At 49.0% G+C, this 23,725-nt stretch overlaps 1 protein-coding gene across 3 annotated transcripts in view; it reads right to left on the bottom strand.

The window, feature by feature from the left end:
- Positions 1-22,159, bottom strand: part of LOC116940905 (neuropilin-2) — a 58,156-nt gene extending 35,997 nt beyond the window's left edge. The window contains exons 1-5 of one of the 3 annotated variants that reach the window (XM_032951263.2): positions 16,317-22,159; positions 11,496-11,727; positions 6,561-6,742; positions 3,642-3,887; positions 166-324 (exon numbers count right to left, since the gene is read on the bottom strand). In XM_032951263.2, the coding sequence (XP_032807154.1) occupies positions 166-324; positions 3,642-3,887; positions 6,561-6,742; positions 11,496-11,593 (685 nt within the window). In that variant the 5' untranslated portion in view covers positions 11,594-11,727; positions 16,317-22,159. Of the gene's footprint in view, positions 1-165; positions 325-3,641; positions 3,888-6,560; positions 6,743-11,495; positions 11,728-14,752; positions 16,286-16,316 lie in introns of those variants that run through there. The other 2 variants (XM_032951262.2, XM_032951261.2) reach the window with 2 other exon arrangements.
- Positions 22,160-23,725: the final 1,566 nt, after the last annotated feature.

The following is a 23,725-nucleotide window of genomic DNA, read 5'->3' on the forward strand; positions in this document are numbered from 1 at the left end:
GCTGTACCGTCGTGGGTGACATTGCGTGTCCTTGGTCCTGCGCCTTCCCGTCTGGTTCTACCATACCGCGGACGGCACTTTTTTTAGTTTGAGTTTCGTTGACACGTTTCCGTCGCGCGCGCGCGTTTCGGTTTTACATCGGCTCGATCCCGTCGCGCGCCGTACCCTGGCGGGTGACGTTGCGGCGGGAGGTGGTGTAGGAGGCGGAGAAGCCGTCGCGCGCCACCTCGGCGTCCGTGTAGAAGGAGAGCGAGAGGATCCCCGTGGAGGAGCGCACGAGCCCCGGGGAGCGCGTCCCACAGAAGCGCCCCACCAGCAGCCCCACTGTGGGCAGCAACCACACCCCCGGCCACAACATCAGCCACTCCAATGGCTAGATCAGCCACACCCCCGGCCACAACATAAGCCACTCCAATGGCTAGATCAGCCACACAACCGGCCACAACATCAGCCACTCCAATGGCTAGATCAGCCACACCCCCGGCCACAACATCAGCCACTCCAATGGCTAGATCAGCCACACCCCCGGCCACAACATCAGCCACTCCAATGGCTAGATCAGCCACACCCCCGGCCACAACATCAGCCACTCCAATGGCTAGATCAGCCACACCCCCGGTCACAACATCAGCCACTCCAATGGCTAGATCAGCCACACCCCCGGCCACAACATCAGCCACTCCAATGGCTAGATCAGCCACACCCCTGGCCACAACATCAGCCACTCCAATGGCTAGATCAGCCACACCCCCGGCCACAACATCAGCCACTCCAATGGCTAGATCAACCACACCCCCGGCCACAACATCAGCCACTCCAATGGCTAGATCAGCCACACCCTCGGCCACAACATCAGCCACTCCAATGGCTAGATCAGCCCCCCCCCGGCCACAACATCAGCCACTCCAATGGCTAGACCAGCCACACCCCCGGTCACAACATCAGCCACTCCAATGGCTAGATCAGCCACACAACCGGCCACAACATCAGCCACTCCAATGGCTAGACCAGCCACACCCCTGGCCACAACATCAGCCACTCCAATGGCTAGATCAGCCACACCCTCGGCCACAACATCAGCCACTCCAATGGCTAGATCAGCCACCCCCCCGGCCACAACATCAGCCACTCCAATGGCTAGATCAGCCACACCCCCGGTCACAACATCAGCCACTCCAATGGCTAGATCAGCCACACAACCGGCCACAACATCAGCCACTCCAATGGCTAGATCAGCCACACCCCTGGCCACAACATCAGCCACTCCAATGGCTAGATCAGCCACACCCCCGGCCACAACATCAGCCACTCCAATGGCTAGATCAGCCACACTACTGGCCACAACATCAGCCACTCCAATGGCTAGATCAGCCACACCCCCGGCCACAACATCAGCCACTCCAATGGCTAGTACAGCCACACCCCCAACCACAACATCAGCCACTCCAATGGCTAGATCAGCCACACAACCGGCCACAACATCAGCCACTCCAATGGCCAGATCAGCCACACCCCCGGCCACATCAGCCACTCCAATGGCTAGATCAGCCACACCCCCAACCACAACATCAGCCACTCCAATGGCTAGATCAGCCACACAACCGGCCACAACATCAGCCACTCCAATGGCTAGATCAGCCACACCCCCGGCCACATCAGCCACTCCAATGGCTAGATCAGCCACACCCCCAACCACAACATCAGCCACTCCAATGGCTAGATCAGCCACACAACCGGCCACAACATCAGCCACTCCAATGGCTAGATCAGCCACACCCCCAACCACAACATCAGCCACTCCAATGGCTAGATCAGCCACACAACCGGCCACAACATCAGCCACTCCAATGGCTAGATCAGCCACACTACTGGCCACAACATCGGCCACATGAGCGGCTACAACATCAGACCACAACAACATCAGACCACAATACCAGCCACATTACCGGCCACACCATTAACCACACCCCCAACCACACCACCGGCCACAACATTCGGCACACAAGCGGCTGCACCACCAGCTACACCAGGGTCCACACCATACATGGAGGATCAGGGTGGGGGGTATGGGGGGCATTTAAAGACTGAGCTCCTCACCGAGACACATAAACAAACACCAATGTCCCTCCCTGCACCCCTACTAACAAACACATGCTGCATTCCAATTATTTTTGCGAGGACTCATGTTTAACGTCATGGACTGCATTTTTCATAGAGGTAAGGGGTGGTACAATTATATGGCTGTACAGACGTAAGTAAAGCTGCAGGCCTTTAGAGGTGTGGTGTCGTGCAAGTATAACAGTATAAAGATGTGGGACTCTACAGATTTCGGGTATTACAGATGTGGAGCTGCACAGGTGTATGTAAAGATATACGACGTGGAGATGTAGATCTGTACAGACCCTCGGTCAATATGACGATGTGCTGCCATAAAGCCAAATTAAAAACATGTGGCTCAACAGAAGTACATCTACGGTCCTATCAAATTCCATCCCCGCATTAGAGAGACCACACACAGACTCAAGCCTACGTGAACATCACGCAAAACGACACATTTACAAGCAATCATGACAACAAAAGTCTCGATTCAATTAACCGCAGCTCAAAGCGCCGGACATAATTGAGAGGCAACTTTAGGGAAGCAGAATGAAATGGGGAGGGGGTGGGGTGGTTGGGGCAGGAACACATGGGAGGAGGGGGATGAGGGGGAAGAGGAGGAGGGGAGAGAGAGAGAGAAAGAGCATGACATTTGGGTTCCACCGAAACAGAATCTGTATTTATAGTGGAGGAATCCGGTGAGCTGTAAACCTCTTTTTCACAGATGTCCAGCCGGGGCGGGTCAGAAAGTTACACTAAAAAGACAACAGGAAAGGTAAGAAAATCACATTTTTTTGGGTTATTTTACCAGGTAAAGCCCACTGAACTACGAGCTTCTTTTTCAGAAGCGACCCGGCCGCAAATGGCAGCTCAAAGTAACGGCTTTTCACGTGGACATTTATGGAAGCCAAAAGAACATCTCAATAATCTAACTAACAGATGTGGAGCTGTATAATCCACCTTCCCCCACACTTCTGAATAGTACGGCTGGCTACGTACGGTGCAAAAGAGGTTCAACACATACAGATACAAAGATCCCCCAAATAGCCTTAACAGACTGTTGGGGCAAGTGCTGTTAGCTCGCACTTATGAAGGGCCGGAACGGCACACGCGGGGGTGGGCGGCCACAGCACCACGCCCGACCGCCATTGTCTGCCCATTGGCGATGATTACACACCGCGCCAGGTCCTCATTTGAGGCCGAGTCGACCTAGGGGAGGCCCAGCACCGGTTTAGATAATCGTCACGGGTGTTGGCCGTGAGTGGGAATCGAACTCGGGTCGCCAGGTTCTGCAGCGCAGCGCGATAACTGTTACACTACCGCTCCCCACACACACACACAAGCTTCTGCGTGCACGGACGCACACACACACACATGCACACACACACACACGCACACACACACACGCACACGCACACACACACGCACACACACACACACACACGCACACACACACACGCACACACACACACACACGCACACACACACAATTCTGCCGCGAGCTTCACGACGACCACGTGGGAAGCGGCCGCGTGCCACCTCACCATGCGGCAGGCCGTCCCACACCTCGAGCCGGTCGTACTGGCACGCCAACGCGGGCTCCACGGCCCCCGGGGCCCTCGTCGCGCCCTCCAGGTGGAAGTGCGTGAAGCGGAGCGACAGTTCCACGCCGCCCCGAGCTGCACGGATCACGTAGGTGCACGCCAGGAACGGCGGGTACTTGTCCGGGAAGCCGGGAGACGACACGACGCCCACGGGGCCCGTCAGGTTGCGCGAGCACGCGTCCGAGCCTGCGCCCGGTTCACAAAAGTAAAACCCCCGAGCACAACGAGACAAGTGACCAACTGTGCTAATTGAAGGTGCGGGGGGTGGGGTGGGGTGGGGGGGGACAACAAGCTAAAGAAATAAAATATTTTTTTTAGATACGAGTTTCCTATCTAGATTAAAAAGTGCATAGCTCCAGTGGCTTCCTAATATCAGCAGGAAGGGCGTTCCAGACGGCCGCAGAAGCGTATCCGAAAGCGTGCCGTGCAGCGACCGTCTTTGTTCGATGGCTCGCCATTGTGAATGAACGTGACCCGGTCTCGTCGCGGCTGGCAAGCTAAGTGGTGGTTGCGGCGAAGTTCGCAGTTGGGCAGGAGACTGACTGCGCCGCTTTTCACTTTTTTTCTTTTGCTACATTCTGACAAACATTTGCTTTCTGGAGAATGTGGCACGTGAGAACGTGACGTAAACTGTGAATTACATAAAATGTCAAAGCAGGAGCCTGGTTCCACTGCCTCACATCTCATGACTTGAGGCTCATGACTTGCTCATGTCCAGGGGTGGCCACTGACACCATGAGAGTGGTCGATGGCAGAAGATATGCCAGTCCCACGTGCCTTTATTACGAACCCACTCTAAAACTAAACAATAGCAATATTACATTTCATAGAAAAAATACAATCACACTTACAGAAAATTTCAAACAATATCCCTTATTCGGAATAAATTTGTTAATGTACTCTGTTGAAAGCCCATTGCCTATAATGTGATACACTTCTTTTTCCGACATGCTTACATAATAATTTACTGCTCACAGGCTAAAGCTAAGATTTATAACAATCCATGTTCTGTGTTCTCCTTACATTGACATTCCAAAACTCTGATAATACAATGGCCACCCCCACAGCTTCGTTTGTCAAGATTTCTCCGATCTTACATTTACATGCAAATTTCATCTCTAGCCCCTCCCACTGACCCTTGAGCTACACCCATCCCAAACCTTGACAACTCCTTACCTTAGCAGCGCTCCCACCATATATTCTCAGCAGCTCTCCCGTGATATTTCTCACCTGAGTTGCGATTGCTTGTGTTGCGATCGAAACGTCGTGATAGTGTTGTTATTTTTATTTTATTATTTGATCTATCTACGTGGCTTTACCGAAAGACCCAAAGAATACAGATAAGATAGTTTGGAAAGTGAGATGCACTCCAAACGGAGGTAATATTAACAAATTGCTATTTATAATGTGGAGAAAACAGTACTATGGAGAGTCGTTTTCCAGACAATTAATATAAACATGCCGCTTTAAATTGTCGAAAGATGTCTTCAGGAAAATAAATTTGAATGGCTGGTGTCTTCCGTCCTCTGGGTGGTCGAGCATCTCAGTGGAAGACCATCTTCCGAAAGTTGATTCTGAACTACTAGATTAAAAATACGTCTTCCTTATTATTGTAAGATGCACCCCCAAACTTTTGTGTCGCATAATCCAAAGACAACGGCATTTTGTTTTAACATATTTTCGTATTTTTCGCAGAGTTACCAGCCACGCGAAAGAGCATTAAAACACCTGTGAAAACACCTGCTAAGCACGGCGCATGATTACAGCCACAGTCGATGTACCACGCTGTTCGCAGGATGCAGGAAACACTGCTAATTACACATTTAGCAGTACCCTGCATTTACCCGCTGACGACGACATCCTGGGAGCCAATTAAAGTTGTACTGCACCAATCTAAAAATGAAAGATTGCAAACGGCAGCTGTAGAGAGCTCTACGTTTCGAATCGGTGCGGCGCACATACAAAGACAAAGATCCCCCTTAACGGCTCATCAGACTTTTGGGCCAAGTGCTGTTAAGCGAGCACCTACGAAGGCCTGCGCGGTACACGAGGGGTGGGTGGCCAGCAACCATGTCCGGCCGCCTTTGTCTCCCCAGTGGCGATGTTTACGCACTGCACCAGGTACTCATTTTAGTGAACCTAGGGGAGGACCAGGACCGGTTCAGATATATATATCACTGGTGTTGGCCGTGAGTGGGATTCGAACTCGGGTCGCTATGTTTGTAGCGCAGCGCGCTGACCGCTGCGCCACCGCTCCCCGCATACACACACGCGTCCTGTGAGTTGCTCTTGCTGTAAGCATCGCTTTGTGATTCTCTGCCAAAATATATATTGGGCAGTTTGACGGCACGGTGTGATGGGGTGACGGATGATGCGGGACCTTTGGTCCCCAGTTCTCTCTGCTGTTCCGAGCTTTGAATGCGGAGATCACAGGGAAATCTAAAAAATTGGGAAGTGGACGTGGGCACGGTGCCAGACTTCATAGGTGGTCGTGCGAGCGCATATTTTAGCCACTTTACCAGCAGTGCAGCTTTGAGTAGAGACACCAATTCAACTGTACCACACCACCACGTGGTCCTGTGTGTATTTTTTTTAAATGTACGGCGTGCTCGTTTTTGTTTTATAACAACAACAATGTACAGCCCTTTGTCAATGTACTGCTCGATGAAGGCCTGCCCATCTCGCGTCGGCCGTGGGTGCTGTGTGACGACATTTTATCGTGAGAGCAGAATGAGATGAGATGCGAGAGGTAGGAGAAAGCATGGAGGGTCGTACAGTCAGATGAGAGCGTTAGGTCAGGCAAGCGGGCTGAGTCCACAGAGACAGAGAGACAGACAGACGGACGGCGAGACTGCTCACCCGACTTGTGTATCTCGTAGCGCAGGGAGAATCCGGCGCCCTGGTTGGTGTAGTCTGAGACGAAGCGGATGAGCAGGGCCGGCCCCGAGGACACAATGGGCGCGGGAGCCACGCTGCCGCAGAAGCGGCCCATCGCTTCGGCCGCGTCTCCCTCGCCGTCTCGAACCTCCACGTAGTCAAACCTGCACGTGGTCACGCACACACAAAGTGATAATAAGTAATGATGTGCATGTGCAACATTTATAGCCCATTTGTCAATCCACTGCTGAATGACAGCCTCCCCTTCGCCATGCTTTTTGACCGCACCTTTCCAGAGCATAGGCACGAGAGCATACGACTCCCATACAACAATGGAATTTGACGCAATGCCCTCTGCTGCCCGTAATTATATCCCTAAAACAGCCTATAGCACCTGTAATATCCAAGCAAAAATACCTTCTGATTAAACAGGAAAGCCTCGACCATGTCCATCGACTATGATATTTGGCCAATTCCCTCATGGGCGTTTATCACGTGGGGAGAAACCAGAGCACCTGGAGAGAACCCAAGGGCGGTAACGGCCAACTCTGCACGCACAGATTCACTAACAGACTGCTGTACGGTCATCTCCTGGTGGAACTCACAATAAAGCGAGTGCCAATGCTATCCCACAAAAGTCGACCATGCAACGGGGACCGGGTGCAGTGTACTTGCAGGATTCACGTGGCCCTGGGGCTGGTATACGGTGTGCATGCAAGCGCTTTGAAATCCTTGGACCGGCAAGCGTTGTGTATACATAGGTATGGAAAGAAATAAAAATCTATCCTGTTTATCCCTATAGATTATAGAGTCGCAAGCTGTTCGTGAGCACCTATTAAGGGTAGATCGGTGCACAGGGCAGCATATGTGGCCAGCATCACATGCGCCCAGCTGCCAAGCAAGGTTCCCATGGTGTTGGTGTCCACAACTATAGCAGCTGCTCATTTTGGACAAGGAGTGCGGTGACGCATCGATTCGTCAATCCACATCGATGCTTCAAGATCACGACACACATGTGCATCGTATCTTGCGTGTGAGAATCAATATATTTTTTTCGTTTCATAAATGCTGTTTGTAATAGTCCAAGTCAGGCCTGCAGCTACTAGAGATGCAACTGTTTACCGAAATGTTAAAACGAGACCGGATTGCGGGATCAAATTGCCACCCTAAATTGTGACGATTTAATCGCTTCGGGGTCAATCATTCCACCTTCAGTTTTTTTTTAATCCTATGACAAGCACGGCCAGGAATCAAACACGGCTCACGAATGTTGTACTCCAGGGAAGTGCACCACTACTCCCAACATATAAACAAAGACAAAGACCGCCCGTATAGCCTTAATAGACTATAGAGGCAAGCGCTGTTAGCGAGCAGCACCGATGAAGGCCGGAACAGAACACGAGGGGTTTGGGTGGCCAGCATCAAGCACGACCGCCTTTGTCTCCCCAATGGCGATGTTTACATACCACAACAAATACTTATTTGAGGCTGAGTCCACCTAGGGGAGGCCCAGAACCGGTTCAAATAATCGTCACTGGTGTTGGCCGCGAGCGGGAATCGAACTCGGGTAATTGGGTTCGTAGCGCAGCGCGTTAACCACTTCACTACTGCTCCCCCAACTCCCTACATATATGTATAGTACACACACACACATACACACACACACATACACACACATACACAACAAAGATCCTCCGTATAGCCTTAACAGACTGTAGGGGCAAGTGCTGTTAGCGAGCACCTATGAAGGCCGGAACGGTACACGAGGGGGTGGGTGGCGATGTTTACACACCGCACCAGGTACTAATTTGAGGCCGAGTCGACCTAGGGGAGGCCCCGAACCGGTTCAGATAATCGTCACTGGGGTTGGCCGTGAGCGGGAATCGAACCCGGGTCGCCAGGTTCATAGCGCAGCGCGCTAACCGCTACACTACCGCTCCCCACATACCCACACACATACACACACACATACAAAATAGATAAAGATCCCCGATGTAGCTCTCAGCCTGTTGGGGTGACGAATGTTGCAAGCGAGCAGCACCATGACGGGCGGTGGATCACTGGGCACTATCAGGATGCCTTCTAGATTCCGTTTGGCAAATGAAGGCTTGTTGAAGAGGAGACAGAATTGGGAGAAATAAATTGTCGAGCCAAAACGAGAGAACGTGCCTGAGGAGACAACTGCCGTGGAAAGAGAAGAGTTCAGATCAGCTCGAGTGGAGGGGTGGGATGGATTTTGACAGCTCACGGTCGTGAGGGATGGCAAAGATGTTGGGGAAGGAGCGCCTGCATCCAGCAGTGGGTAGACCATGGCTGCCGACGATGATAACAACGATAACAATGAAACAAATGTATTGTTTCGAACATACACACACACACACAGATACACACATACACATACACACATACACAAAAAATCGACTAATCGATTTAAGACAATGTTTTTGGAGAAAGTCTATAAAACTACACAGAACCACAGTAGTAGTAGTAGTGGTGGTGGTGGTAAAAAAGCAACTTTTTCTCTGAGCGACCGCTCGCATTCGGAATAAGCGCGAGGGAGGGCGGCAGGGTTGTGGGGAGTTGAGTGGGAAGGACCCCGCAGCACGGGGCTAATCCAGATGTTGACTCGTGGCCCCGACTGATTTTTCGCACCCCCCGCCCCCCCAGCCAACCCCAGCGAGGCGACCCACGGGAACAATGTGTCCCGCTTCGTAAATCTCTCTCGGCTGCCCCGCACGTATTAAGCGGCGGCGGCGGCGGCGGAGGGAGCTGTGTGCGTTAAGTTATCTACAAGGGGCCGATGCTACTCGGCGAACGCGCCCCGTTGTTGCAACGGGGTGCAAGCCGCGTCCCGATGCATTCTCCCTTTGGCAAGGGGAACTTGCGTTTACTGCAGACACATGGCGGACGGTTATTGATGTGGCATGCGCTTTGAGTGGCGAGTGGGTGATTTTAAAATGTTGACAACCGACGAGCATCTTGTCTGTCAACGTAAAAATTACAGGAACAATTAAGTCCATCAGCAGCTGCCTTTGTTTAATGGGCCCGCCCTAATCTGCTGATGAGACTCAGAAAGTCAACACCGGTTCAGAGTTGCCTGCTCAAACAAATCCTGCAAGAAAGGGTCGGGCCATAGAGCTTGGACTGATGTATTAAATTATTTAGTTTTCACGCAGAAAAACAGACCGTAGTCTGTTTGTTTATGTATCAACCACAATCTTCCATTATCCATTGATGTACTGCACTTCTATGGTGCTACGGCTATGCTCCGCGTTTTCAGTAGCCTGCACGAACGAGCACGGCGAAGTATGCTAAAATAACCTCCATGACCCACACGGCATGGGGAGTCCCTCATCCAGTAGTGGTTTGACACAACATTTAAAAAGGTAGATTTAAAAGTTGGCATCTGTGCGTACAACTAACGTGCCATCATGAGTGACGGTACATGCTGCATACCATTCACAAGTGCAACAGCTGCAATTGCGATCCTCCGACATTTTACCGAAAGTTCCAGGGATTGAAAAGTTGAGCCCTCCGTAGCTGGCTCACTGACAGGCAGCACGGTGACCCGTTGGTCGGTATCATCCTGTAAAGTTTCAGGCAATGACACCTCTTACTATCCACTAAAGGGTCATGGTCCACGTGTCTATACCATGTTGAATTTCTAGTGACGAGGGCATGAATGTTTCATCATCAACATCACAATGAACTCGCTTTTAAAACCAGGTGAGAGTCCAATGATATACATTTATTTTTGTATAAATGTATGTTGAACTTCTTTCGCACCATACGTAGGCAACCGCGCTAATCGGAGGCGAGGGAAAGTGAACACGTGGAATGCAAAGCAAGTTCTAAATAGCTAAAAATATCTGAGTACAGGTTAAAACAAAACTTGAACACAAACTAATCAACAAACTTTTCACGAATATGTGCAAAAACCAAAAAACTCTGGTACAGTCATACTTTTAACACATAACTTAGAAATGTTTTGTTGTTTTAGCACCAGTTGTCTACTCGCTGCCATCTACAATTCTTAATATAGTATGACCATTTTAACATTTGATATTATTCACTGTTACCGAAAATATAATAATTTCAACTTACACGAAACTGTTCAAATTTTACGCATGTAAAAAAAAGGGGACCTACCAATGCCACCTGTGACGACCGTTGCCCGCGTTATAAATTCAGAAAACATCCGCATCCGTGATCGCCATGAAGTGACGACCAGAATGAAGTACTGACAGCACATGTCACGACAGAGGTTGGCAGCGAAACTTGCACTCACGATACAAAATGTGTCTCTGGACCAATCGATTGTTTACTATTTGTGTAAATCATATGCAATCGTCAAGATGTTACATTTAGCTTAACCGATTGAACGGCACTGTAGAAATGAGATGCAAAAATGGGAAACATCACAAAACCAGATGGTATGAAGCGAGACAAAAACAATAAGAACGCATTTCTCTGATGGAATTTTGACCCTGACGGTGGAGAGGCCTGAAAATAAATATAAGGACTGGGAGAACGGATCATTACAGCCTCCAACAAAATGCAGTCCCTTGCAATTTCGATAAACAACCATCATCGCCGGCATAAGCTCTGCACTTGCACTCATGCTTCTCAACGTCCACTCTCTCTACTCTGAAGAGCGGCCCATTGCCCATCAAGTCAATGAATCGTCGAGAGGAACGAATGGGCTCACTAAAATCGTCCCCGCCTGTAATTCCACAAAACCACGGTTCCCCAGGAGCGCTTCACAACATCCCTCCGTCGCCTCTGACAAAATGGTACCTGCCCAGCAGTTGATTGATCCGCTGGATAAATGAACAATTACACGCCCTGAACAACGCGCAGCCCCCGTAATGCCTCTAAACGACTGTCGCTTTCGGCGGGGGGTGGGGGTCCCTGCACCTGCAGTCGTGCTTCTCGATGTCGAAGTGCGGGTTGAATGCCAGGGCGAGGCGCTGGCCGGGCCCGGCGGCCCGCAGCAGCCACTCGCAGCGCTGCATGGGCGGGTAGTCCTCGGGGAAGCCGGTGGAGGCCAGGTAGCCGGGTCTCTGCACCACCAGCTCGCCCCCGCACGCCGGGCCCGCTCGCGCCTCCTCGCCTTGCGCCCTGCCAGGGGGTGGAGGGCGGCGGCCTGCTGGAGGAAGGCGAGGGGAGGGCATAGGTCAGCTGGTGGTGGGGCCAGCGTGTTGCAATGCGACACCTTGGTACGTTCAAGTGAATAGTATTGTGTTGCTGCCATCATTATCGTCGTCCTCACTGCCATTGTTATCGTAGCTGCAGATTGATGCATTTATCTACGGTATATGTAAAGTGTTGGGTGTGTTGAGGTAATCATGATTATGTCACGCTCATCATCGTTTTCGCAAGTCATCATCGAACGAATGAATAGCGTTTTTTGTAAATGTCCATAGGGCAATGTTAATCAAATGTCCCTTTCTTTCAGGGCATCCCAGAGTGTGAAGTGCGATCCCAACAATAAGGCAGTCAGTCGCCCAATCTGTACTCTTGGTCTGCTCTCAAAAAAATGCCACTCCCTGAAACATCAGTCTGCTACATAATTGATTTCTTTTATAAGGCAGTGTTCACGATGAAGGTGGCTAGTTTGCTTCAAATTTCATCTTCAATATGGTCAACGAAATATTAATTACCATCATTTTGCATGAGGATGAAAACAATAAACCCCTCGTTCCTGTCAATAAATCCTTAGACCATCAGGTGTTAATAGCTTGGCTATAGAGTTGTACGCGTCGCAGGAACAGGGTATATCTCTTTAAGGAGATCTACTGGTGACATACCATAGCAAGGGTTAGAGAGTCAAGGTTATGGTGATTTTTTTGTATGATTAAGGTCGGAAAAACCAGTTCAGGATCTAAAAGTCGTAGACCACTGTGTGTTTATGGATAGATCACCAACGATAAGAATACCAAGAAATGTTTGCTGCACGTTATGAATTTCCCAACTCTGCATGGGGTAATTCTATTTAGAATATGGAAGAGTGTGTCCGCTGGGGCAGACTGCCACGGCCCATGCCTGCACATTCAATCAAGGTCCTTCATATTAACGTGGTAAAGTGCATGATTGGAAATTACATTAAGGCAGATAGAGGAATGCATGGATACAAAAATCATACCCACACGAAAGACTCAATTTAAACTGTAAGGAAAGTAAGTGGGATTTGGGCAATCACGGAGTGGCAGCCGAGGAACGGAATGCATCTTAAAGGATATCCACTAAGGAGATGGAAATTATCTTGTGTGCAGAAGGATTAAGCTGCATTATTAGATCTCAGGATCACGAAAATAGGCGGCGACTTGGGGAGGCTTTCGTCCAGCAGTGGATTTACCATGGCTGATGATGAGGATGATGCTGGCGGATGCACAGAACTATACACATCGTCCGGATTAAACCGCACGTGTGCAGCTGCAGTGGACTGTGCGTGCTTATTGAACCCAGCTCCGACACACGCTGGACTCAAAGCACGAGTCTGTGCCCGTGCACTGCACACATATACAAAGCTTTGCTCTTGCATAAACACACTTTTCCTGTCTACCTTTCTAAACGTTCCTCATATTTCCACAGACCGTTTCAGCACTCCCTCTCTTTAAATTACCACATTCCTGCAGCTCCACAGAAAGAAGGTTCTGTGCTTTGAGTTTCCTTTATTTTGATTTAGGTGACGCTATAACCATTAATTCATCTACCCCGTGAATGAAAGTTCAAAATACATCCTATATTTTTGTTTGGCTTAGAACATTCCAATTTAATGGTTCACATTTATTTTACCAGGTGTGAACCTGAACAGACAGTGGCAGGGGCGAGCCGTAAAATGAATGTTCAATTCAATTTCATTCCATCTCCTGTCCAAGTCTAACATATTCCAAGATACCGTGTTCCGTAGCCTTTACCCAAGTCCAGACTGCGATGCGCATCATGAATACTGCATCCCCAGGCTCACTGTGTTTGACAGCTTACATAAGGAAAAAGGATGCGTAAGCAGCGGAATAATATTGCCCATCGCCCGCTCCTATTTCCGTCGTTGTCTCCGTATATGACAGGAATTCCTGTAAACGAGCACTGGGATCTGGCGAATTAAAATCTTGGCACTTGATGTATGGGATTTCCTGTCCGAATAACTTAGCCACTCGTGTTGCACTCAGCTATAAAGAAGCGGAGATTCATAGAACCTCACATGAACACCTCCGGTTAGCACAGTAAGAAGTTCAACATACATACATACACCAAATGACGTGCTATATCGATACAAAATATAAAACCCGGGGTGGATCGGTGGATCACCACTGCACTTTGAAACTAAATACCTCAATTGGAGTCCCTCCCACTTCAACTCATCATTGACCAGCGCGGTGAAGCATGCTCAAACATTACCTAGGATCGACTGACATGGCTTGAGGAGGCTTTCATCCAGTAATGGACTGACAAATAGCCGTACATTATTCGGCCTATTTTTAAAACACAACTATTAATCTTAAGTGCGTTATAACAAAACGTTCTTCACTTTTGTCACGTGGCGTCCAAATGTGTATACATCGAGAGAGATGCATCATGTGGTCTGTAAAGAAACATGACTGGGCTTGGGCTGGACGCGTCGCTAGATGAAATGATGGCCAGTGGTCGAGACTCATAATGGAGTAGCAGCCAAAGGATAGAACACGCACAAAAGTACAGCCATCGCGAAGACGGAGCGATTAAATAAAATCGACTAGCATTCAAGAGCTAGACGGATTGTTGCATAGCATGATCGCGACGCTTTAATCCAGCAGTGGATCAAGGTTGATGATGATGAGACTGCATCACGTATTCATTGAAAATGCGGCGTGAAATTGAAACAGCTGCGCGGCAATCATCGACAAAACACGATCGAGACATTGATCTGCGTTGAAGAAGCGCAACGTTAATGAATGGGGGAACGGTGACGCAGTGGTTAGCATGCCACGCGATGAACCCAGACACCGGAGTTCGATTCACTGCCACGGCTAACATCAATGACGAGCTACATCTGCACTGGTCGTGGTATCCAGAGCCCTTCGCTGACAAGCGCGGTGAAGTATGGTCAAACAACACAAAATTATCCAACAGTGGATTGAAAAATGAACTGTAAAAAGTAAACGGTACCGTGATGCAACTATTTGAGCACTCACCATCCAGGAGGTCGGACGCTGCGAGCACGTGGCCCAGCGCAATGGCTTGCAAGAGAACACGCGCAATCATCTCAAAGAGCGTGGTCAAAGAACTCGTTGGGTTCGCAGGCACCACAGGTCCTTCTCCTACAGGTCCTACAGGTTCTTCTCCTCCAGGTTGTTCTGTAGGGGACGATTTACGACTTCTGGAGCAGGGTAACTGTAGGCTTAATAAAAGAGCAGCTTCTTGTCGGTTCGATGATAGAGGAACTTGCAGGTTCAGTCAAGGGTGACCTTGGAGACCTAAGTCACGTAGGAATTAGTAGGTAGGTTCAAGAGGCAGTTTGCTGGTTCGATCAATGTGGAGCCTGGAGATCCAGTCAATAATGTCCTTGAAGGCTCAATAAAAAAATACTTGTGAGCGCTCAAGCAGCAGCTTGTAGGGCTCAAGGATGAACTTACAGGTTCAATCAAGAGGCCGCTTGTAGACTCGGTCAAGGAGGCTCTCGCAGGTTCAAGAAGCAAACTTGGTGGCTTCAATAAAGAGCTGCCGATGTGTGGAAGTCTCAACGCGTGGCCTTTTAAAACTTTTTTCCGTGTTGTTCTATAACACGGCACGCTATGCAACGCAACATGAACGCCGATCCCGTGGTTAGACTGCAGTCGCCACTCCCCGAGCTGCTGTCGCCACCGCTGGCAACCGAGGTTGGGGGCAGGTGGGGGGGGAGGTCGTTCTCTTCTCCCTCTCTCCTATTCGTCTGTGGGGTCTGGGATCCCAGTGGCCGACAAGGGCCCTCCCCGAGCAAACAGCGGAGGCGACATGAAGCGAGCACCCTCCCGCCGCGCCAGCGACTCCCGTGTGGCTGGAAACCAAAACATTTACGCGTCTGTGTTGTGTTTGTCGCGGCCGGTGTTGACTCGTGTTTCTCAAGTCGCCGACGCCTCTACTCCGTCTTTGCCCCCCCCCCCCCCCCTTTAAAAAAAACTCAACTCCAGTTGACTCCGGGACCAAATGGTGCCCCTGCTGCTACTGCTGCTGTTGGCTGAATTGCCCCAACTAAAACACACACACACGCGTATTAGATTTGAACAGCCCACTGCCTACACGTTTATCGCGAACACATCACCGTGTCTGGTTTCGGTGTTTTTTGTTGTTGTTTGTTGTCGCTTGTCCCGCCTCGCTCACAAGATGTGCCGCGTTACGGGACTGAGACGTCTCGCGTACGACCTCCAAAAAGGTCCCCACCCCGTCTCACTTGAACAGCCTGCGCTAATTCATGCACCCAACTACAACTACTCACAACTCCTGCCCTCACTCGTCTCGGGCAGTTGAGCGCGTGTGCCACTCGCACGGTACCGCCTTGTTTATCTGCACGATGTAAAACAAAACGCGCATTGAAAACAAACGCGCGGATTAAATATAAAAAACACCCTCCACTGGCGTCTCCAGCTGTCTCAGCCCCGCACTGCGTTCCCGTTGCCTCCTTCAGACTCGCACTCCTGGCAGACCCTCCTCGCCTTTACAGCGCAGCACCTCGGCCCCTCCCTCCGCACACCACCCCCGGCCGGCACCCCCCTAGCATACCTTGTACAGCCGCCTACTCCTCCACCTCTTCCTCCTCCTTTGTGCCGAGAGGAGCTTTCGTTGGAGCGCCCCCTCCTGCCGGCCCAGCGGTCGGGCGAGCGAGCGGCTTTGCGTTTTGGACTCGCGGTGCAGGAAGAGCGCAGAGAGAGAGAGGGACAGAGAGACACGGGAGGGAGAGAGGCGAGAAGAGTTTGCGAGGTTGTGGTGCGCGCTCGGTATCCATAGCCAAACCGGGCAGACAAACACGACACGAGTACTCGTTCTACCCTAGCCCGAGTCAACCTCTGGCCCAACTCTAGCCAAATTGCTAAAGACACCAGTACAAGCCCTCACCCGAACCGACTATCCAAACAGTATTCGCCCGACCCCAACTAACTAACCACTTGGACTAGCTCTAACCCTGACCAGCTAGACAATCAGCCACGAGATTAGCCCTACCTCCAACTCTAACCAACTAGCCACTAGTACTAGCCAATACCATAACTATCCAACCAGCCAGTAGTACTAGCCCTACCTCCAACTCGAACCAACTAGCCACTAGTACCAGCCAATACCACAACTAGCCAACTAGCCCTACCTCCAACTCTAACCAACTAGCCACTAGTACTAGCCAATACCATAACTAGCCAACCAGTCACTAGATTAGCCCTACCTCCAACTCTAACCAACTAGCCACTAGTACCAGCCAATACCACCACTAGCCAACCAGCCACGAGACTAGCCCTACACCAACTCTAACCAACTAGCCACAAGTACTAGCCAATTCCATAACTAGCCAACCAGCCACTAGATTAGCCCTACCCCAACTAACTAGCCCCTGGTACTAGCCTGAACCCTTACCAACCAGACGATTCCTAACCTGAGCCCAAGTCTAACCAGCTAGCCAACCAGAGACGAGTATAGCACCACGTCAAGGCCTCAACAACGAGCAGACAGAAACGTGACTGTGGCCTGCAGCAGTCTCAACACTGGCCAGAAAATACACTTCACGGATGTCAAATTCATATAAGCGGATGCACGAGGTTTAGTGTATATGGTGTGTGCGTGTGGGGTCACTTTTTAATTTGTCTTACACAGCTTACCCTGAAGGAATGCTGAAGGGGCTTTCATTGCAATTTTTAAATTGATGAGTGAGCCGATATGACATTGTTTAAATGCCAACGGGATCGTGCGGACGATAGGTGATATGTTGGGACTTTTTTACACCCAAAAATGGGCATATCTGCAGCAGTGAAACGAACAGCAATATGTACGTATAGTTTTCTCTAGGTTTAATTTTGACACGGCGAATGCGTTGCGTAATGATTATTATGATTACGAGTTCAGAGCTTTGTCAATCCGCAGCTTTTTGATAACTTCCCCACACAGTGTCGGCAATGTGCCTCGTTAGACCATACTTTGCCATGCTGGTTAGTGCAAGGCTGGTGAAGTGAGAGCCCCAAACCAGTTCAGATATCACTCGCAAATAATGTTAGCCGTGGCTGGGAATCTTACTCAGGTCGCTGGGTTCGTAGTGCAGTGCGCTAATCACCGTATCACCGCTCCACCAACCAAAAGGCATTACATATGTTCTATATATAGCCACACAGAGAAATGTAGGCTTACAAAACACATTGTGAAGCACTTAACCCAGACCTGAGCTGTCCAGCTCAAAGGCCGTCTCAAACTTTGCTGCAAGAAACGCATTACTGTCCTGTAATGGAACAGAATAGCATCATCAATCTGTGGTGGAGCTGTGCGCAGGCTCCATCATTGCAACATCTGCTACGTAGAAAAAATAGTGAAATGGGCATCCCCCCCCCCCCCATCTTGTGTTTCAGCTAATGCTCGAGCAATTTAATGCAGGAATAAAGGTTAAGCTTTGAGTACAAAAAAACACGATTCGAAGATTTACTCAATAAAAATGTGCAACTGTCACATGCATCTCGGACGCTATTAATCATAAATGTAAAATTCAGGGTGCAACGTGAAGGTATAATCGACTCTTAAATAACTGCAATTAGACAGCAGCTTGAGTCAGATCTATAAAAAATATATATACACTTGGTAGGGTGAAGATTTTATAGTAATACAGTAATATTCCTCGAAAAATCTCCACGTCTCCTACGGAGTGTTGGTTTCACACATCGAGACCCAGGTCTTTGCCAACATCTTGGGTGAGATTGTTTTGAATGCTCCTGTGATGTAGTTGTGAAGACCACTCAATATTTCCCACTTTTAAAACTCAAGTGTATAATAAATACGTTGCCAATATTTGAACCACACAGTTCAAACCGCTGTAATTATTTAATAATGGACGACACCATCTTGGACACGTTTTGGTGCTTTCTAGCATTAGTGGCGTAACTACCGAGTGTGCAGTCGATTCAACTGCACCAGGGCTCATGGGCCAAAGGCGTCAGGATACAAAGAGAGAGGGGGGGGGGGAATTAGCATGTATGTTGTATGTATGCATGTTGGACTTGTTTCACAGTAATAATTTGAGGTACGGGAGAAGGACAACACAACAACCTGTTCCAAATAAATTCGTTTTCAATCCAGATTTAAAAGTGCATAGCTCCAGTGGCTTCCTAATATGGGCAGGAAGAGCGGCTCCAGACGGCCGCAGAATCGCATCTGAAAGCGCGCGATGCAGTGACCGTCTTTGTTTGATGGTTTGCCGAAAGCCACTGCGAAGATGACCAGAGCTCGCGTGATGCTTTATGCTCCTTGACGAGATCAGCGAGGTATTGTGCTTAATTTGTGGCAAGCACTTTGTGTGCAATTGAGTGCGACCTTATAATTAATTGCACCGGGGCCCACGCCAACTATGGAACACGCACTGTTTACCACAAAAGACAATGTTTAATACGTAAAATAAAACCCCATAATGCATCAGATGATAAATGATCCTGGACCACCTGGTGAGAAGTCTTGCCAACGAGTCACAGATTTGCGTAATGCAGCCCGGCTTGAAGATAAAAATAAAAGTTCATAGCGGTGCATCCCAGGAGTCGGCTTCACAGAGACACACCAACGAGAGCTATCTCAAACGTCAACTTAAAATGCCTTTCTCTCCCAAGAAACTCAAACGGGAAACATTAAAAATCGGACCGCAGACCTTCCGGGTCAGCCAGAATCTGCATACATGACACAGTCAGTGTATACAGTTTAAGTCTGCACTACCTTAGCAAACACGCTACATTTTGCATACACGGTATGTAATGTTTGATTTGTGTATATACACTACAGGACAGTGGCGTGCAATGATTGGCATTGGCCCTGGTGAAATGTGGGACCCCTATTCAATGCCGCTCCCAATCTCCATAGCCCGGCATCTGGGCCTCTCCAGCCCATGGACACCGGTGCAGTTGCACCGCCTGCACACTCGATAGCTTCGCCTCTGCTACAGGCAAAGCACACATAGAATGCATACCAAACATAATGAGGCGTACTAATTTGTAAATTAATATCGATTAAGCAAGCTCACGATATGCCCACTTAAGTCACGCGTGTAGGAATCGATGTTTTAAACTTCGTATTGTCGTTTGTGATGCGTTCACGTAACCCCCACAGCCACTGGTGGCTGCTACATTAACGATCACTCCAAGGTTTGCATTTCGAGACGCGGACGCGCGGCGATTGATGGAATCGCCGGGGGTTAATAACTACATCGCTTATAATAAAATCGCTGTCATAAACCACACTTCCTTGCAGGCGTGGCGAAGCAAATGGACACCTGCCTTGAATAAGCGCCCGATCCTCGCGACCGACGCCACACATGAAGCGTCGTCCGTACAGTCGAGGAAACGCAGAATATCCGTCGACTGCCACACGCGCTTAGTTGCCATGTCTTTAATTACCAAGCGTTTCCAATGTCCGTGATTGTCAATAACGCACCGCAAACAACGAGCGAACAATGACATGACCCCTACAAAGAGCAGGGGTCAGGTTATATATATAAAAAAAATCAGAAACATTGCTGGCCGCTGGGCTATAGAATGCGCAGCAAATAGATTGCCTTGCTGGAGGCAAGCATCCCATGAAACTTCCATCAGCAGCAAAAAAAAAGAAACAAAAATCCTTCAGGAGGGGTGGGGCGGGGGCGCAACACAAAGGGACTTGTTGGGGATTCACCACCACGACCGCGCTGGCCACACAAACAAGTGGCAGTGAACACGCCTTGAATTTACATCGCACGGTTAATAGTGGGTTCATTAACCGAATTGAAAGGAAATGGTGAAGATGGTTTTCAGTTCGCCGCACGTGTAATAATGTCTATAGTAACGAACGTAACGTGCTTACCATGTTTGCCTGTTGTAACCGCTAGCACAATGGACTTGCAATCCAGAGGTTGACAATTAAATTTAATCTCCCAGCATTGCAGTTGAGAAAAAAATTGTGGGGTTTTTTTTATTCCCTTTCCCGCTTCTGTCCCCCCCCGGGAGTATAAATGGTCCGCGATCGATCGCCAATGGGCAGGTCGTGTGCGGTGGGTAAAGTGTGGGTACACACACCTCTTTCACAGCTCCCTATAGAGCTACCGCTGGTGGGAAACAAGCAAGCGAGTTAACAAATGTCAAGTTTATCTTGTGTAACCAGGTGAGAACTCAAGGGACCAGCATAGTCTAATTTTGAGATTGCATTTTCTCTTCGTGGGCCGCGTGGATTTTTCTCCGGGTCTTTAGGGTTTTCACCGCCACATTTAGAGACACGAGTTTAGAGTATTTGGCTGCTATACATTTCCACGTGATGAGCCACTTCGTTGAACTATCATTTGTAGCCAGCTCCCTTCTGAAAAGAGCTCTATAGCTCAGTGAGCCTTACCTAGTAAAATAAAAACTAGTTTAGTATTATTTTTCAATTGCAAGAGTGATTTAGAGCATTAGTCTGTCAGAAAGGGGCGAATATCGCTGTATACAATCTCAATTGAAAAATTTCGGGTAATTTACAAATTTGGCAAATTTGGATCCTTATGCCCGGAACACAATGGCCTCATCTTGCGAATAACGTCAGGGGATCTTGACCGTCCACTGTGAAGAAGACGGCACACATCATGAAGGTGATTATACCCACATCACTAATCAGAATATTTGTTTATACTGGAGGAATCCGATGAGCTATAAAGCTCTTTTTCACAGATGTCCAGTAGAGGCGGGAAAGAACGTTACAAGAACAAACAATAACAAACAAACATGATAGTCGTGCAAAGTACAAGAACGGAAAACAAATCACCTAAAAAACACACAAATAAACCTAAACCATCCCCACCCTACCGGGAAAATTCCATTAAGGTATTAACTTCTTTTTTCAGAATCTACCTGTGACCACAAACAATAGTTCAGCGCGGCCGCCGGATCAGAGCCCATGAACCTCTGCGACAATCGCGGACGTCCTATCACGAGGCCACGTCGCCGCCCGAGCGATTGCAGTGCTGCAGCGTCACCTTTTAACTGAGAAACGAGAAGGCACATGGACGACACGGCGACTTAAGCCGCCGTGCTGTGTGAGTACGTTCGCGCGCACGCGTGCCAAATCAGCAGATTCGTTTCGAAAGTTCGACTGGAAACGGTTGGCGGTTCTCCAACTTTTAGAAACGGAAATGGAGTATGACAATGGTGACCAGTTTAATGGTTATTGTTTAACAACCCCTAACTTACGTAATAATGTCTCACTTATATTCGTCTTACTTATATATTCGTAAGCAGAAAATATGTATTCACGTCCAGATGACTTCTTAACCGCTCCACCAATTCCAATGAGTAATCCCAACAATTCGCTGAATTCTAGGATCAAAGGTGACATGAAAAAAATCATAAACTACAGTGTATGTCATCAGCATTCAAACTACATCTGATTCATTGACACAACATACTCATGATCTTGTTGAGTGAAAGCCATTACATCTCAATGGACTACCCACTTGTAGTGTATAACGTTGTAACTGCATCTCATCATGCGGTACAATATAGGGGTGGCATGCAGATCTGGGAGATTTTGAATAAATTATGGTTACAAAACGATCTTATATTTTGTTTATTCAAATAAAAACAAATTTACAGTTCATTATTGACTCAGGAAAACCGCAATGAGCATCAATAACTCTTTTTTTGGAGTTTCTTGATAAGTTTTCACTTTGAGGCAATGCTTGCTATATGTGATCCAAATTGAGTCATATGCAGCTTACATTTTCAGAATTGGGACATCCGATTAAAACATCCAACAAAGTAGTAATCAGGCTCACCTAGCTTAGCTTCTGAAATCTGCAGAAATGGAGGGTATTTAAGGTGATTTGGCAGTGATGAAAAGGGCAAGAGGTTATAGTTCAGCTCTTCACTATCGACCCAAATATTAAATGTTGTGTTCAGGCGCCTGGTTGTTTATTTGTCTCTCAAAGCAAACAGCTTGCAGTGACACTAAAACATTCACAGAAGGGCACGTTTGGGCATTTTCCTGACGGACGAGAGCCTACAATGAGAATGGAAAATGCCTGGTCTGTTCAGACGGGAGGGAGTGATGGAAGAGAGAAGGGTGGGGGGCGGGTGTAGGAAGATTTTTAAGGAGGAGAAGGATACTTCCCCTGGGAGTACGGGGTGACTGGGGAAAGTGTCCCGGGGGAGCACGTGGGAGGGCAGGAGGGGGCACGCTGCTGCCTGTTTTATTCTCTTCTCGCGGCTGTTTCTTCAGCTGCTTCCTGGAGCCCCGTGTCGGGTCGCGTCTGTCTTCCGGGCCACGTGAGAATTAAGGGGAGGAACCCGGGGTAACGTGCAGGGGCCGAGATAGAGAGGGCAAGGATGGATGGGGAGGCAGGGGAGCTGCCGCGAGGTCACGCTAAACAATCCCCGTGTAAACCCCGGTGTGGAGACACCGCACTGCCGAGCCCAGTTTTGAAACGCATACGCAGGGGTTTGCTGGCTGTGTAAAAGGACAGGAAGGCACAGATGAGCAACATGCCCTGGTACACATACTGTCGACCTCTGTATCAATGACAATTATATATGGGGCCATGCCACGCACGCCACCCCCCCCCCCCAAATGAAGGGCACCACCCTCCTCCGGCCTCCCACTGAGTAACAACACATCACTTAGCATTACTGGAGAGCCACTCAAGTTCAAGTTAAAGAGGTCATCACGTCCAATATCCACCACACCTCTCCATTGCTTCCTTCCTTCCGTCAGATCTTCCCCAATGCCACGCAGACACCCACTCTTAATTTGAATCTGGACTCAAGTAGGGTCACATACATCACGTTCAGCTATTGTTCAGATCCGTGCTGTGTATAACAATGCAGTTTTGAATTTTAAAGGACATAACTGGTAAACGTGGAAAGGAATCGCGTGGCGAGTAATGGGGAACGGAGCTTTGGAAAGTCCCTTCCTTCTACGAATATGAATTTGCAAGACAAATACTCTAAGCAGCACGGATAATT

The sequence above is a fragment of the Petromyzon marinus genome, chromosome 10 (assembly GCF_048934315.1).
Source record: "Petromyzon marinus isolate PM22_M1 ecotype Great Lakes invasive population chromosome 10, UKy_Petmar_22M1.pri1.0, whole genome shotgun sequence".
In the NCBI taxonomy this organism is placed as follows: domain Eukaryota; kingdom Metazoa; phylum Chordata; class Hyperoartia; order Petromyzontiformes; family Petromyzontidae; genus Petromyzon; species Petromyzon marinus.